The 16,304-nt window shown below is 54.6% G+C and overlaps 2 protein-coding genes across 2 annotated transcripts; one reads left to right on the top strand and one right to left on the bottom strand.

The window, feature by feature from the left end:
• Positions 1–704: 704 nt before the first annotated feature.
• HMPREF1541_05491 (uncharacterized protein) lies at positions 705–1,141 on the top strand (the record flags this gene model as incomplete). The annotated part of the gene is made up of 2 exons (XM_008719831.1): positions 705–767; positions 875–1,141. The coding sequence occupies 2 exons, from the start codon at positions 705–707 to the stop codon at positions 1,139–1,141; spliced, it is 330 nt and encodes a 109-aa protein (XP_008718053.1).
• A 371-nt stretch (positions 1,142–1,512) lies between these two features.
• Positions 1,513–16,167, bottom strand: HMPREF1541_05492 (uncharacterized protein; the record flags this gene model as incomplete). Its single annotated transcript, XM_008719832.1, has 1 exon — positions 1,513–16,167. One exon carries the CDS (start codon positions 16,165–16,167, stop codon positions 1,513–1,515), a length of 14,655 nt encoding a protein of 4,884 aa, XP_008718054.1.
• Positions 16,168–16,304: the final 137 nt, after the last annotated feature.

A 16,304-nucleotide genomic window follows, 5' to 3' on the forward strand; every position in this document is an offset into this window, starting at 1 on the left:
GACCTAGTCACCCCAGAATTCCTAGCGCCCACGTATCCTCTTCGACGGGTCAGGCGGCTCTTTTTGCACTTTTGCACTTTTGCAACGTCGCATTTCCCCCCCCCCAAATTCCCACACGGAAGCCCACGTAACCATTACCCAAAGCAGATTAACACCGCCCCTCTAAGAACAGCCGAGACGGCTTCTCAAGTGTCAAGCACTGGGGGAAAGGAAGTAGCGCTGCCCGCCACCCTGTTGGCTTAATCTAGGCTCTGCACCTGTAGTATATAGACGGCTTACTGCTGCTGCTGCTGCTGCTGCTGCTGCTGCCTGGCCGCCTGGTTGCCGAGAATAAGGCTTTTGTGGCTTTTCCTTCTCGTGTTGCCCTGCACTGCTCACAACGTTCTGATTTCGAGTGACAGCTAGCTACCGTTGTCTCCTGCTGCCTTCGCCAGCCTACACGGTTTACGCCTCTCGTCGAACAAGGACTGTTGCGACCACAGACCACAGACTACAGCCGTTCTCTCAGACGCGATCCTCGCGCCTGTACGAACCGAATACGCCAACCATCCTCCATCGCCCGCTCCTGGCAACTCTCCCAACGGCCTCTTCACACCCTGTGAAGACTCACTACCACCAGACTAAGCCCAACCGTCCATACATATCCCCAACAATCCAACTCAGCCACCAAACCCCCCAATCGATCAGCCAGCCAGCCAGCCATCATGGGCCTCTCCAAAGCCGCCATAATCCCCATCGCCTCCCTCTCCGCCATCGTCGGCGTCTCCGTACGTCAAACCCTCTCTTCTTCCACACCCCCCCTCCCCTCTCCTCCCTGGCCCATTCCTTTGCTTTATCCGCTTTTCGCCTCCCTCCTAACACCTCCTGCAACCAGATCCTCTTCATCCTCTGGTGGTTCCCCCGCACCTGGACCAAAGGCAACGAAGACGAGCGCCGCATCATCGATGCCGAGCGCCAGACCCGCGACGCCTACCTGGCCCGAGTGCGCGCCGAGCAACAACAACAACAACAGGCCGCCGGCGTGAACCGCCCCGAAGACGGAAGTGGTGATGGTGAGGACGGGAAACCACCCGTCTATGTCCCTGCCGCGGCGGCGGGGCCGCCGCCGGGGTATCGGCCGCCTGTGGCTGGGCTGGGATGAGGTTTGCAGTGCGAAAGGGAAGGGGAAGGGAAGGAAGGGTAAGGCAGGGGGGTACGCAGACGGGTGAGGCTGTGCAGTGTGTTGAAGTATTGGCTGTGAATTAGCGAGCGCGAATTGGCAGAATCTGGTTCCAGATACGAAGAAGGAAGGAGAAGAGGCAGAGAGGAAGAGACCCAAGAGAGCTGGAAACTCACCAAGACGGCGACCACGAATTATTACATTGAACAGCGTTCTGCATGCCCTACTCATCCAGTCTCACCCTCCCTCGATCATCATCCCCATCCCCATCTTTTTTCTAATTCCTATTCCTATTCCGATCCCGATCCCCACGACAAAACTCCCAAACCCAGCAAATCCCTTTTCCTCACTCATTAACGGCCCTCAACCTCAGCAAACCACCCCCTCAAACACCGCCCCAACACACCAGGCAACTCCCGAACATCCCTCACCACGAGGTAGTACTCGAACGGGAACCTCTCCAGGTACCGGCGCGTGACCACCTTCATCTGCCCGTCCGGCCCTTCCTCAAACACCGCCTCCTTGAGGTCGAGGATACTCTCGCACGTGCGGTCCTGGTTGATTTCCCTCGACGCATCCTGCCGCCCGCCGGTCGCAGTAGCAGCAGCAGCATCGGACGTGGTGACAAACCGCTGCCCCGAGCCAAGCGCCTTGTTGATATTGTCCAGGATGACAAAGACGATCATAACCCTCTCCTCCTTCGCCTGGCGCACCAACCTTCGGATCTCGTCATGGTCACTGCAATGCCCGTCCGACACAATGATCTGCAGCTGCCAGAGCTCGTCCCCGCCGCCCGGCGCCTTGAGCCTCGCGTCGCGGAGCATGTCCAAACTCTGCCTGACCAGTCGCCGAACATTCGTCCCTTGCTGGCGGAACCCGAGTTTCTCAAAGACACTCACGCCCGCCTCACTGGACCACACGCTGCCGAACGGGTGCGCCACTGTGACCTTCTCCTGCTCGCCGAAGCCGACGACGCTCACCTCGCCAACCTCGAGCATGGCGAGCGACTTGCAGAGCAGCGCCGTCGTCTGCAGCGCCAGCAGATCCGCGCCGCTCTCCGCCATTGATTTTGAGTCATCCACCGCGAGCAAGATCTGGTAGTTTCGCTTGCTCGGCACGCTGCGCCGCATCCAGATCTTGTCGCGCTTGTAGCCCGAGGCGATGTACGGGATGATCCGCTTGAGATTCAGGCGCTTGCCCGTGCGGAAATCGCCTCGCAGCTTCGTCGCAGTGGTTGGGTGGAGAATAAGGCGCAGCTGCTCCGTGAGAATGAGCGCGAATTGGTGCGTGATGGTGGAGCAGTAGTTCCACAGTTGAGCTGCATCGGCTGAGGAGGTAGGTGGCGAAGGCGGTGCGGTCTCAAGAGCCAACTGTTGGACTCCGTCAGCCGTGTCGGAAACGTCAGACTCATCGTTGACGCCCTCCTGGCCCCCCTGCTGGCGACGATGGTCTTGATCAGGAACAAAAGCACCATCCTCCCGCCTCTCAGCGCCTGCATTTGCATCCGCATTCGCCTGCAGCCGATTGAGCCGCTCCGTGGCCTGTTCTTGCTCCTCCTCGAGGTCCTGAATGTCCGGCATGGCGGAATCATCTTCCACCGGCGCCTCTTCATCCTGGATAGCCTTGCTCAAGTCCACGTTCTGCGTCTGTCCGGCGTCTGCGGCACCAAGTGCCTGAGCATCTCCCTCGTCCTCCTCCTCATCGAGATGCTCAAAGTCTGCATCCTTCATATCCAAATCGAAATCCTGCTCAGCCCTCGCCTCCTGCTTCTCTTCGGCGGGATCCAAAATCTCTCGCCGCTGATGCCACTGCTCGAGTACATCGGCCAATTTGCGCAGCGCCTCCTTCTGCTGCCGCTGTGGGTTGCTGTCGTCTCGGCCCCGACCACGCTCCACAACGCCCTTGCCAGACTCGCCCTGATCGTCATTGTCCGCAGAAGTGGCCCCTTGGGCCTGCTTGTCATCTTGTGCCTGCTCGACCTGGTTCTGACCTTCGGTGCTCTGCTCAGGATTGACGTCGTCTTGAAGCTGATTGGCGGCGCCCTTCTCACCGCCGTCCTGCTCGTCCACATCAAGCTGCATCTCACCATCGCGCTGCTCATGCTCCTGCTCTTGATCCTCAGCGCCTTCAGATAACTGATCCTCCACGATGTCATCATCCTGAGCCTTGCCCTCAACATCGTCGTCCTGCTCGTCTTGCTCGCCGCCCTGCTCATCCGTCGCCTTCTGCTCCTCACGATCTGGTTGATCCACACTATCGATTTCCTCCGGCATACCTTCATCCACTGGCGGCTGCTCAACGTCGCTTAACTCGTTCATCTCTTCATCATCTTCACCATCACTCTTGCCCTCTTCCTCGCCAGTAAGCTGCAACTCTTCCGGCAGCTCCAGAGCTTGCTCCTCCTGTAGATGAGGATCAGCATGTTCTGCCTCAGCCTTCCCCTCACCCGCCTGGTCATCTTCCTCGAGCTCCTCACCAGCCTCACCTTCATCGACTTCTCCTTCATTCTCGCCCTCTTCTCGCTCTTCACCCGCTTCAGTCTGTTCTTGAGTCTTCTCACCCTGCTGCTTCTCGCCCTTCAACTCCTTCTCGTCCTTTTCACCCTCCTTCTGCGCCTCATCCCACATCTTTTCATCGACCGTATTCGGGTCAAGATCGTCCACGCTGCCGGTCTCCTCGTCCATGTCGCCTTCTTCACCTTCGCTCCCGCTCTCGTCGCCGTCCTCTTGTCTCTCGCCAGCATCACCCATCTGACCCTCGAGATCATCCGCACCCATGTCGACAGCATCGTCAGCACCCTCAATCTCGTCCTCCTGATCCCCCTTTTCGCCTTGTGCAAATTCCGAGAGGTCCTCGTCCGCTCCGACATCCTTACTGATATCCTCCGCGCCCTCACCCTCCCCCAGGCCCGTGCCGCTTTCGAGTTTACCAGCCTGTTCCTGACCGTCAGATGGCTCAGATGGAGTACAGAATCCTTCTCGAGCAACGGTAGCGAAGGTCTTCGCCAGGAAGCAGGCCACCTGTGTTGTCTGCACATGTACCGCCACTTGCTTGTCAATTGCGTGCTTTGAAATAAGGTAGAATTGCTCGAAAATCGGACTTGCAACCGCGACCAGCGAAGCGGCGAGCGGCAGGTTCTCATGCTGGAGATGCTGTAGGTTGTCGAGCGATCCAGAAAGCTTCTCCGCGATTTCAGGCAGATGCAGAGCTCGTATAGACTCCTTGAAGTGCTTGTCGTTCTGCACCAGCCAACCAGCATCCTCAGTATCCGCCACAGCCCTCGATTTGACTGTGGTCAGTTGCTGCAATGCTACAAAGACTGTGTCGGTGGCGTCTCGAATGGTCCGATCGATGCTGTTGAGCGAGAGATGGTTGATGCCAGCTGTCGTCGTGCCATTGACTGGTTCATCAGCTCGTACGGTCCATGGGAGAAGCTGGTCGATCAGATATCCAACATTCGGCTCCGATTCATGCCATTGCTGAAAACTCACTCCGAGCTCCTGTAGCCGGTGCCAGATTTCTTGCTTCAGGTCCTCATTGCGTTGCGCCATAAGTCCGTTGGGATACGTCCGCAGTTCCGCGAATGCTTCCTTAAAACCACGAATGTCATCTGCAGCAGCTTGCAGGGTGCTGATCAGACTTTCAACGTCCAGCTTCCCAGCGTTAGCCTGGAATTGCAGTACCTCCACAGCAAGTCCAAGGATTGATGGAAGCCATTTGAGCCTCAACCGAAGATCGGCGTCTCCTGAAACTTCTGTAGCAACGGTGCGAATCGATGTTGGAGCAACACACAGATCCGACATCATCGATTGTACGTTCTTCAGCCGTTCCAAGTCGGCGTTGCACTTCAAAACCTCCTCTCGCTGTTTGATGCTGTGCGAGAGCAAGCCCTCGAGCAGACCGATGCCACGCCTTATCTCACCATCCGTGAGGTCCGGTGAATGCTCAGTCAACGCATTGCGAGCCGTGGGCATCGCGTCGAGGACTTCGTGGAAGGCTTGGTCGACCGTGGACGGCAGCAGTCTTACACTGCTCTGAGGCGTGACGGCCGAGAGTATAGCAGCGAGTGAAGCCTGTTGCTGCAATTCACCCGTCGCGAGATTCCGCCGAATGCCCATATGGGAGACGTCTTTGATGGTGTCAGCCAAGAGCCTACGCTTGCGTTCGCGCAAGTGCTTGACCAGTGCAGTATTCTCTTCGGTGAGCGTTGAGGGAGTCTCCTTTCTCAGCTCCTTGATGGACTTGCCAAGGTCTTCTCTGAAGCTGTTAAGTTCTAGTCGGACATCCAGTGATCCCTCTTGTGCAGTGTATATCCGTCTCATGCCGGCAGCGGCTACCGTAGGGTTTCGCAGGCGCTCCGGTCGCAATTGCCATTCGAAGATTTTCTGGCTGCAAACTTCGAGTGCAGGTTGCAAGTTGCTTTGCTCCGGTGGAGGTACCTCACCCGCTGGTGCTGGCATCTCGTCTTGTAATTCTTCCGACTTGAGGCTGCTAATAGGTTGATTGAGAAGGGCGCGGTATTTCCTGACTATCTTGAACAGCTTGTGATGCGATCTCCGAGCACTGTCCTTCAGTGCCGTGACATTGGTGTCCTTCCAGCTGGCGAGCTTGATCTGTTCGGTGATCGCTTTCTCAAGGTCTGCTCGACTAGTCTGCATTGTCTTCTCGATGTGACCGCCGTACCGTTCATAGTGCTGAACGATATTCGTTACACATGTTGCGATGGGGACAAGCTTGTCGTTCTCGCGACTGAGCTCCCGAAGCATGACCCCAAAGCCTTGAAGAAGAGTCAGCCGTGGAATATATTGACCCAGCGTCGCACTCCTCAGGAACTCCTCTAAAGTCTTGATAAGCTCATTGCAGTATGCATGGAGGTCGCCACCCTGATCAACAATAGCTCGTGAATTGTAGACGATAGACTCGTAGGCGATGAAGAACCATGAAGCAGCATTGTCGTCATGCTTTCTTTTCTCTAGGTCGAGCAAACTTGACCACGACGACAGCTCGAGTCGCCGCCAGCTAATGATCAGAGCTGTGATTTCTTCTACCAGTCCTAGCACAGACCACTCACGACTAGCGACGCTCTGCCACTGGGCGACGGCCTCAAGTAATTTCTCAGTCTTGGTGAGTAGTTTAGCCAACGGTTCGTTCAGCTTGAAGCTCATCAGCTCTTGACAGATAGCGAGAACGTCCGTTGGAATGGCATGTTCAGGCCAGCGTGCCGCAAGCTCCCTGAAACGCTCTTCGACAGCCCGGAGCAGCTTCTGCAGTTGGCGCACCTCTCGGATGTTAGGATCAGCATATATGTTGAAAAGCTTGTCTCGGTCCAGCTCCTCCAGTAACTGCGTCTCCTTTTCCATCTGCAGGAGCATAGCAGGAAGGCTCTGACGCAAAGGGACCGAGATGCCATCCGCTCGGCGGCTGAGTTCTTGCAGCACTGAATGAACGTGATCGCGTACACTCGGGGCCGAGCTCGGGCTGCTACCGAAAAGTAGGTTGTGGCTGTAGGCCAGTTGTTGAGCAATGTTTCTGTTGTCGGTGGACACCCCAGGAGAGGCTTGCTCGTCCATCTCAAACGCGTCTTCGAAGACAGGAAACAACTCTGCCATCTCTCGTTGTTCAGCATCGGTATCCTCATCCCCACCGCCTCGATATGCGTAGTATCGAGACTTGGTCTCAGCTTCGGCTTGGTCTTCTCTCAGCCGCTCCTTCCACTGTACGTAGAACGAATCGACGACGGTAAGATACTCATCGAGTCGGGCGCCGGTCTGCGCTATTGAGCGCTTGCTCTCCAGAGCTGCGCCCAGTCCGAAATGACGGATCCACTCTAACCGCTCGAATTCACTCTTCTTCAGATTTTGCAGCGACCATTGTTCAACGCTGCGAGGCGTGGGCCCCATAAGAGGAAGATGGACAACAGCATTGGACACAGCCTTCTTCGGTCCGTGAGAGCCCTGACCGGAAACGACAAGCTCGATGCCGACGCCAAGGACCTGTAGTAGCTGCTTGACGGGCACGACGATATCGTCGTATGCACGATCAATCGAGTTGAGCCGTTCGCCAATGCGCTCTATGGCAGCCCTAAATTTGGTAGCTTCCGTATGGAATATCTCGGGATCATCACCACGAGACTCTCGCAGAAGGTCATGAACAGCTGTGCCCTGTAATACAGTCCGGATTATGAGCGAGAACTCCTCGTGCACTCTTGCGAGGCTTGACACCTTCGGACGTGCCACGAGCATGACATGGGGGGCAGGACCCAGAGCCTTCAGATCTTGCTCAAGCAGCCGACTTACAAGGCTAGAGTCCTGCCCTGAGGTCTTTTGGTTGAAATTGATCTGTGAAGCAATCCTCTGCTGAAGCTCAGCCCGTCTTGCTACATGCCTCTCAGATACAATTCGAGGCAATAGCGCTGGGTCGAATGGTTTGTCCGGAACAATGAGAGTTAGAGCGGCAGCAGCAAGATGGACAAGAGCTGTTCCAATACCATCCGCACGATGATCATGACAAGCCAAAAGGGCGATAGCTGGCCTGAAATGTGCATCGTAAATGTCGGCCAGCCACATATTCTGGCCTGAAGCAATGAAAACTCCCTCTGTTGTCAAGTTCGCCAGACGATCGAAATCAGAAGCCTCGGTCGAGTTGATGCAAGCACATGCCGTGTCAGAGAGCAAATGCCGGTGACTGTCCAGCATTGCAGCGCAAACAGTTGTGGCACGCTTCGCAACTTCATCAAGCATGCTTCTTGTCATCAAGCTCGACGATGAGGCAAAGGTCTGCGCTATCTGCAGCAGCTCCTCTTTGAGATGATCGAGTGCCCGAATAGGCTGCAACTTGATTGTTGAGAGCTTTGAGAACACTTCAGATGCCAGATTGGTACCCTCTTCGTCCACCATGCCCTTTACCGCAGCGAGCTGTGCGAGAGCTTCCGATGCTTCATGCTTACCGTCAGATAGCGAGGCCATTTGCGACATGTCCTGTACGAAAGGGAGCAGCGAAAGCATCCTAGGGTTGGCTATGAGCACATGCCCAAGCTGGAGCCGACACAACAACTGCTCAAACACGTCAACAAAGTAGATCTTGGCTGCGTTGCCACTGACGGCCTGACGTTCGAGGTCCCCAATGCTTTCGGAAAACCTGGCCACAGCTTGATCTGCGCCGGGTAGGGCCCAGCTACTGTTAGCTGCGTCGAGGAGTCTCATCTTGACCAGTCCCATATCGGCCCTCGACTGCGGCAGAGTCTCGATCGCTCGATCAAAGCGGACCAGAAGATCTTCGAGAGCCAGCTTGATCTCTAGCTGCTCTAGGCTTTCCGGTACTTGAGACCCCCAGCTTTCCCAGAAACGTTGCAACCCACGGCCATACTTTGACATCACAAGATCGAAGTGCTGTAGGCTTTGTTGGAAGCCATGTGCTAATTGATTGTCACTCTGAAAAAGTTGCAGCGCAATGTCGTGGCCAATCTGCAGGTAGGCTTGTACGCGTGCGGGATCGACGCTTCTCTCATGTGCGAGATCAACGAAATCTAGCAAGAAATGCGCAACCGCTGTGACCGTGGACTTGCTCATATAACCCGTCGGCATTCCTTTCATGCCCTTCAAAGACCGAAAGAGTTGCTTGAGCAGAGCCTCCGCAAATGGGAAAACGGCGGGTGTGTCTGGAACTTTCGTCTTTTTCTTCTGTAACACAAGCGCGGAGCGATCCAACGCCGTGAGCTCTTTCATAACGAGCGAGCTTGCTCGCTGGACGGAATGGTCCAATTGCACAGAGACTCTTGTGAGATATTTGCGCAGCTGCCATTGATTAGCAGCGTCGCGCAGCTGTTCCAAACGAGATTGCTGGACACAACCGCCAAATAGTGGTTCATTGACAAGCAGAAACTGGGGCTGTGCATTGATCTGTGCAAGAGGGCCTTGATTTTCATCGGCCAAGGCCTGTAGCTGAACCGGTGTATCCCAAAAGCTGCTGGATGGTGTCAGCTGATGGCGAATGACTGGTTCCAGAGCCTTGAAGATGTCACTCGTGTTTTCCTCATTAGACGAAGCAGTGATCAGCTCCGCATCCTCAAAGGCAATGTTGTCTGCGAAGGCGTGAAGGTGTGGCAGTTGTTCTTGTGCACAAAGGTCGCGTAAGCGGCTCATTTTCGATGCGACAGGATATGTCAAAGTTCTCGACATTCCCAAAGCCTCGTCACTTGAATCGAGGTAGACTTCAAGAGACCGATTCCGCATTGCTCGCGACAGTTCGCCACTCTTCGGATTCATGGTCAGGAAGATCCGGAAGTTCGGGTGTGGTGTAATCGTCCGTACACCTCCGTCGCTGCCATGCTGTTCACTGATCACCAAATGTCCATCTGGCTCAAGTAGGGAATTGAGTCGGTCGAGGACAGAGGCATTACAGAGGTTTGCATTGTCGAGCACAACCCACGAGCCGCTTTGAATGGCGTCAATCAGTATACCATCATTCCACACAAACTGGCTTCGACCGTCCTGGTCTGAGTTGAGAATCCCCTGCAGCTGCTTTATGCATCCTTCGATCTGTTCGTACTTCGCCAAGGAAGAGAGCGCTGACAGAAGCACTGCAGCGTCAACAAGTGGAGATTGACACATTTGCCATGCGCTCACGATCTCGCCCATGGGTACCTGAGAATTTGCTAGCATGAGTCCTTCTTGACAAGCTCGAGAGAGGATTCTCGATAGTTCACCCTTGACAGTTTCGAGGTCGCGCTTAGAATCATACTGTTCAAATCCGCCAAGCAGATCCATAGTGTCAATATCAGCATTCATTGAAATCTCGACGAGCTCATTGCCGCTCACAGCAGCCAGGAACCTGATAAGCTCAGTCTTGCCACTGTCGGCGGGCCCAGTAACAATAACTGGCCAGCCATGCTCCACAGCACTGATGATAGACTTGGCCTGAGGTAGCTGTTTTGGTCGGATGCTGAATAAAGTGCCGAGATGTTGGTCTGTAATTGAGCGTCTCAGTATCGCGGTACCAATCTGAAGCGCCTGGCTAGTAAGTCTGCTGTAGGAGCTCACAAAGGGCGGGTCACCTGTGACCTGCTTCTCCAGAATCGACAAGGGAGTCGCTTGCGCTACACTGCGAAAGCGTTGGCGAACCACGGTGTCGAAATGATACATGGGGTCGAACTTCGGTCGCTTCTCACAAAGTGCCAGCCAGCGACTCACATCTCGTAGATTGACTTCCCACGGGCCGCCTTGATAGAAAGCCGAGCCGTGTTGCATCAGATCATCAGCCGCCGCAACAGTTCGCACAACCGTGGCAAGCTGACTCTCGCTAACATGAGGGTACTTCACACGGCAAATTGCCATCAAGTCCTGCTCCAGGAATGGGTCGGCGTACACAACCGTGAAGCGATTGACAAATGAAGCCGGCAAGCCTTTGCGACCACCACCCTGATGATGCGGATTCTGAGCAGCAAAGAGCTTAAAGCCAGGATGACAGGTAAAAGTCTTATCCAACTCGGCAATATACGCTTCCTTGCGATGGTCGAGACAAGAATTAAGCCCTTCAAGCACGGACTGCGAGGCCAGATTCATCTCGTCAAGCAGTACCCACCCACCGGTCTGCATAGCTTGAAGTAACGGGCCGTCCTTCCAGGAGAATTTGCCTAGGCTCTCATTCTCGGACGGGGCGTCAGCACCGAAAAGGTCCATAAGATCGGTCTGATCAGACAGGTTGATCCTTGTAAAGGGCTTGCCAACGGCTTGTGCCAATGCCGTGACGATCGCAGTTTTGCCGACGCCAGGATTACCCTCCAGTAGAATCGGTCTATCGAGTTGTAGCGCACGGACAATCCGCATGGTGTTCTTGAGCGTGGTGGGTGCATCGAAAACCAGTTCTGGTGTCGAGACCACAGCACCTGGTACCCGCTGTAATTGAAACGAGCCGACACCAATAGCATAATCGGAAGCAGTCAATGTTGGTCTAGCGTTGTACAAAGCCGTGACATCAATCGAGCCGATTAGGCTCTGGAGAAAATCAATGCATAAGCGACGGGCGCTCGCCACATCGGTTGTGGTTGGAGTAGTCATGCCAGCGGGATTTGCACCGAGAGAGTCCACAAACACTAAGCCGGCTCCGTGGACAAAGGCCGCATCGAGACCAAGTTCAGGCACGGCGTTGACGAACTTCGCCCAGGTCAGCAAGTCGCGAAGCGGAATGGTCGTGTTGGCTGAGTTGTGGAAGGTTGATTTGAACCATGCAGTAAACGTGAGCATTAGTGGTGCAAGATGCTGACTGCTGTCGCCGAGTACGGCCTTGACGATAGGCAGCACATCACCATCCTGAGAGAGAGGCGGCACCCAGATCTCGGTCATACGGTTCCTAAGAGCTGCAGATAGCTCTCGCTTGCCGTAGTCCCCGCCAGGATTCATGGTAGCCAGGAATTGAAAGTCGGGCCGGGCCACTACTACATTGTCAACTGACCCCTTCTCCGCGAGTACAAGTGTACGTGCAGGTTCGAGCACGCTATTGAGGCGTTCCAAAACGGAGTCATCGGCGAGCGAGATTTCGTCCAGCAAGAAATACTCGCCAATCTTCATAGACCGGACGAGGCTTCCATCGCTCCAAGCAAAAAGAGCTTGATATGCTCCGATGCTCAGCTTTGCTTTCAGCACCAATTCTGGATCTGCATTGGACTGATCGACCTGAGCAAAGCGTGCGATCATGTCATCAGCATCGAGTGCTGCAGTGTGAGCTCCGTTCATCTGGACACTCACAAGCGGCTGGACGCTTTCAATTACGTCCGCCGCCATCTGCGCTCTCGATCGAATTGGACGCTGCGAGCCAATCAGGTCGCCGGTCTCAGTGTTGGTGTGAGCGTTGTAGATATTCAGGGGCCTACCAAAGGCTGTCGCAACCACTTGACAAATCTGCGTCTTTCCGCAGCCAGTCTCTCCGACTAGCAATACCGGCTCTTTGTTCTTCAAGGCCTCCGAGACTAGGACGAACAGCCGTCGCATGGCTGTAGTCCACACGATGCCAGAAGTCTCGCGTATCGAGTCAGAGAGTGCACTAGTACCGTACAACGCTGCCTCATCAAGCTTGACCTTCATTGTCTCTTCTATCGCATTCTTGACAATTTCGCGTTCCGAGGCCTCCCTGACACGCTCTCCCAAGAGCATAAAGCCGTGCTGTGCAAGCTGCTGCCTATCATCGACTGGTCTGGAAGCCCAACGGAATAGGTCACGGAGAGTGGCAAAGCTGTTTCGTTGCTCAAAGAGCCTGGAAGACTGGCGCTGGAGTGACAGCCGCTTGTACACCGCAACGATTTGAGTGCAGAAAGAAGGGGCGATTTGAGCACGTTCCCGCAGGATCACCTCGAGCTCATCCTCGGGGATGTCATCAAAGTGAATCTCCAAGAAGCGGTTGCGGAAGGCCCTGGACAAACGTTTGCGACCGCCATACATGCCTGCAGGGTTCTGCGTGGCGAAGAGCATGAAATTAGGATGAGGCCGGACAATTTCTTGAGTTTCTGGAATCAGGAGCTCGCGGTTATCGTCCAGTAGGCGATTGAGTGCCTCTAGGACATCACTTGGCGCAAGATTGAGCTCATCAAGCACAACCCAATAGCCCTGACGTAGAGCGTCGACGAGTACACCTTCCTTGAAGCGGAGCTTGCCGTCTATATCAGACATGTAGCTTCCGAGGTATTCTTGCAAGTCGGTATGCTCGTGGTTGTTAATGCGGACGAACTTGTTGCCAGACAGCTTAGCTAAATACTCAACCATACTTGTTTTGCCAGCTGAGGTAGGTCCCTGCAGCAGAATTGGAAAGCGACGCATTGATGCGGCTCGTGCAAGATTCATCAGGTTCCTCTCCACAGAAGACGTGCGAATGTAATGCGGCTGTAGGTCAGGGCTCATCGGCCCCTTGCCAATGAGATGATGGCGGAACGCGATGAACTCACCTGGAGCATGCGCAAGCTTAGGTTGCTGAGCAAGAAATGACTTCACGTTCTTGACGTTCGAAAACAGATGCTTCTCAACGACAGGCAATGTCAGGGCTTCCGACTCTCGACTCAATGCTGTGAAGAAGCTCATCGCGAAACCTTCGTACATACTTCGCCGCAGACCATGACTTTTGCTGTGTTGGTTGACATACAGCAGACAACGTACCATGGAGCGAATACTGAAATGCGGAGCATCTCCAGCGCCGTCCGTCAGTCGGTGCTGTTGATTCAAGTGCTGAACTTCCTGATATGTCCGAGCCAGGTCTAATGCGGCTCGCTTGTCGCTGCCAAGGTTGTCGCCAAGATAAGACCGGATAATCTTGACCAGGTCGTCGACATCATCGTCGCCAGACTGCACATAAAGTTCCGTGAATCGTGATCGCAAGGCTGGGGGCAGATCCTTCTTGCCTGCATCGGTAGCAGGGTTCATCGCGGCGAACACCTTGAAGTTTGGGTGGGCCACAACCTTCTCGACATTACCCGCCTCAGTTAGGAGAAGATATGGCTTCTGCCCGTCAACATCCCCCAGTAGGGAAACAACGTGATCGAGTGTATCTGACGATGCCAGATTAATTTCGTCGAGCAACAACCACTCACCATGACGCACTGCTTGAACGAGCCTGCCTTCCACGAACGTGAAAGTGTGACTCTTGTCCCCTTTCTCAAGTTGGCCGTGGATTTGCTTGATAGCGTTATTGAACTCTGACCATCTCTGTCTCAGGTTCTCGACCTTGGAAGTTTCGAGCTTTCGACGCTTTGTCGCAGGAGCACTACCGTCAGCCTCAGCACTAGGCTTGAGGGTCTTCTTTAAGGCTTTGTCGGCCATTTGGACAGCCTCTTGCCAGAGCTTCGCCAACCTTGACCAATTCTCCTTGGTCACGGCTTTGTTCACGGCGGCTTGGAATTTCTTATTTCGACTCGCCGAGAAGGTATCGTCGAAGAGGATGTTGAATTGTTCAATCAGAGGCAACACCAACGACCTGGTGGTGACAGGTTTCAGACCTCCAAGCAAGTCAGATACCTCACTCTGCTGAGACAAGTTCACCACATGCAAGGTCTGGCCGACCAGAGAAGCAATGTGCTGAACGAGCGAGGTTTTACCGACACCTGTTTCGCCCACAAGAAGGCAAGCTTCAGAAAAGCTAATGCCTGCAGCAACATTCTCGAGGCCACGGCGTGCTGCACCTGTATTGGCGAAGGGTCGTTTACGAGCCTGTGAGCGGCGTGAAGAGATCTTGGGCAGCACACTGCGGCCAATCCTCACCGTCGTGGCTGTGTCAGCAATGATGTCTTCGATCGGATTAAGGTAAAAGTCTTTCTGCTGGGGAGCAATATTCATAGCCTCGGCGACCGACTCAGCTACTTTGTTGTAGAGGAAGGGGTCGCTAAGGTGTGAGGCATAGCAGTTGGCGCCATCTTTGAACACGTCGATTTGGAAACTCTCTGGGACTGGGTTGGTAGCGAGCTTGAGCTGCAGACCAGACACCCGCTGTTGAATACGTTTGCACCATTTGAGGAGATCTCGCAGTGCAGGGAGTCGATTCTGAGCAATCTTGAACGCCGCATTGTCCCGGTACAAAAGATCCAGCCGTCGGTGTACATCCAGTATGATCTCTCGTACCGACGCCAGGTCGGGATATCGTTGGTCTAGTAAAAGACCAATCTCCTCATTTTCGTAGCTCCGAGCCGTGACTACTGACCAGAGTCGTGTGTTTGTTAGCCAGGAGTGCCGAGGTGCGATGCTCGAAGGAGCATCGCCTGAAGTTCTGATTGTCGCAATAAGTCGGAAGCCCTCCGCCGCCTTGACGGTTTGGCGACGATTGGGGATGAATAGAGAGCCGCTCTCGATGACTGGTCTCAGAACTCCCAACACCTCGGCTGGAGCGCGATCAATGTCTTCAATCAGCACCCACCTGCCTTGTTGCATCGCACGGGTGAGCACACCGGGTTGCCAAACAAAGGAATCTCCTGTTGACGAGGACATGTACAATCCGATCATTGACTTTGCATCAGTCTGTTCGTTGAGATGCAGCGTGATCATAGACTCTTGTTTGTTGAGTAATCTGGCAGCCTCAACGATAAGCGACGACTTGCCTGAACCAGCCGGCCCGGCGAGAAGCACGGGCTTCTCTTCGAGCAAGACTTGACCAAGCAATCTTAGGTTCGATTCCGCACTCGGCGTGAGCACGAAAGTGCCTTGGCCAGCCGACACGTTCTCCGTCCGCGGGACCAGCACCCCACCGACAAGAGCCACCCTCACGTGCAGGTCGCTTTCCTGGATGGGCTTTGCTTCATGCCGTCCGCGCTCGGCAAGTCTCCTCACATTAGTCTCTAGTATATGCTCCTCGGCCTGCTTCCATCGCCGTTCCTCCCAGAGTTTTAGTAATCTGTAGTCGATACTGATTCCTTCCCAGCGACCAAGCACCGGCTGCTTGCCAATGTACATCGCCAATAAGTCGTCACAGAAGGCATCGGCGAAATGCATGACCAGACAGAGACATTCGACGGACAGATGGCGGATGGGCAATGACTCATGGCGAAGAAGAGATGTAAAGAAAACGGGGTGGAAACAACGCTCGAAATCATCGCGTCTGTACGAGAGGAGACGGAAGACGGCCGTAAGAAGCGCGAGGAGCTGGTCATTATTGATGTTGCTGTGGCCAGATGGAATAGGTTTTGATAGGAGGTCCTGTAGAGCTTGCGATCCGAGGATCTCGAAGGCATGAGGCCTCAGGTATGGGGCAAACGGAAGCAACCGGGCCAAGGTCGAAACCGTAAGAATCGCATCGCCCAGCTGGTAAGATTGTAGAGTCGTCCATCGGGCAGCAATGTCGACAAATGCAGGCTCATAAAGCGCGTACAACTTGTCCGTGCATTGCGGGAGTCGGGAAGCCTGGGAAAGTGCCTTCAAATATCGTTCGCCGTGTCCGTCGATGATTTGAGTCCTCAGTTCCGGAGGAAGGTGCAGAGCAAGACTTGAGTCCTGCTGCAGCTGTGCATCTGCCCATGAGCAGTCTACCGAAATGTCATCCATGGGCGCGGTTGGATGTCCGACTGACGATGCTTGACTACAACACAGCGTACTTCATTACAAACTTGAAGAATCAGATTCAGCGTCCAAGTCATTGCCTCAAGGAACTTTGCCTTTGGGCTTGGCATCAAAAAAATCTG

This window comes from Cyphellophora europaea, assembly GCF_000365145.1.
Source record: "Cyphellophora europaea CBS 101466 unplaced genomic scaffold supercont1.5, whole genome shotgun sequence".
Lineage (NCBI taxonomy): Eukaryota > Fungi > Ascomycota > Eurotiomycetes > Chaetothyriales > Cyphellophoraceae > Cyphellophora > Cyphellophora europaea.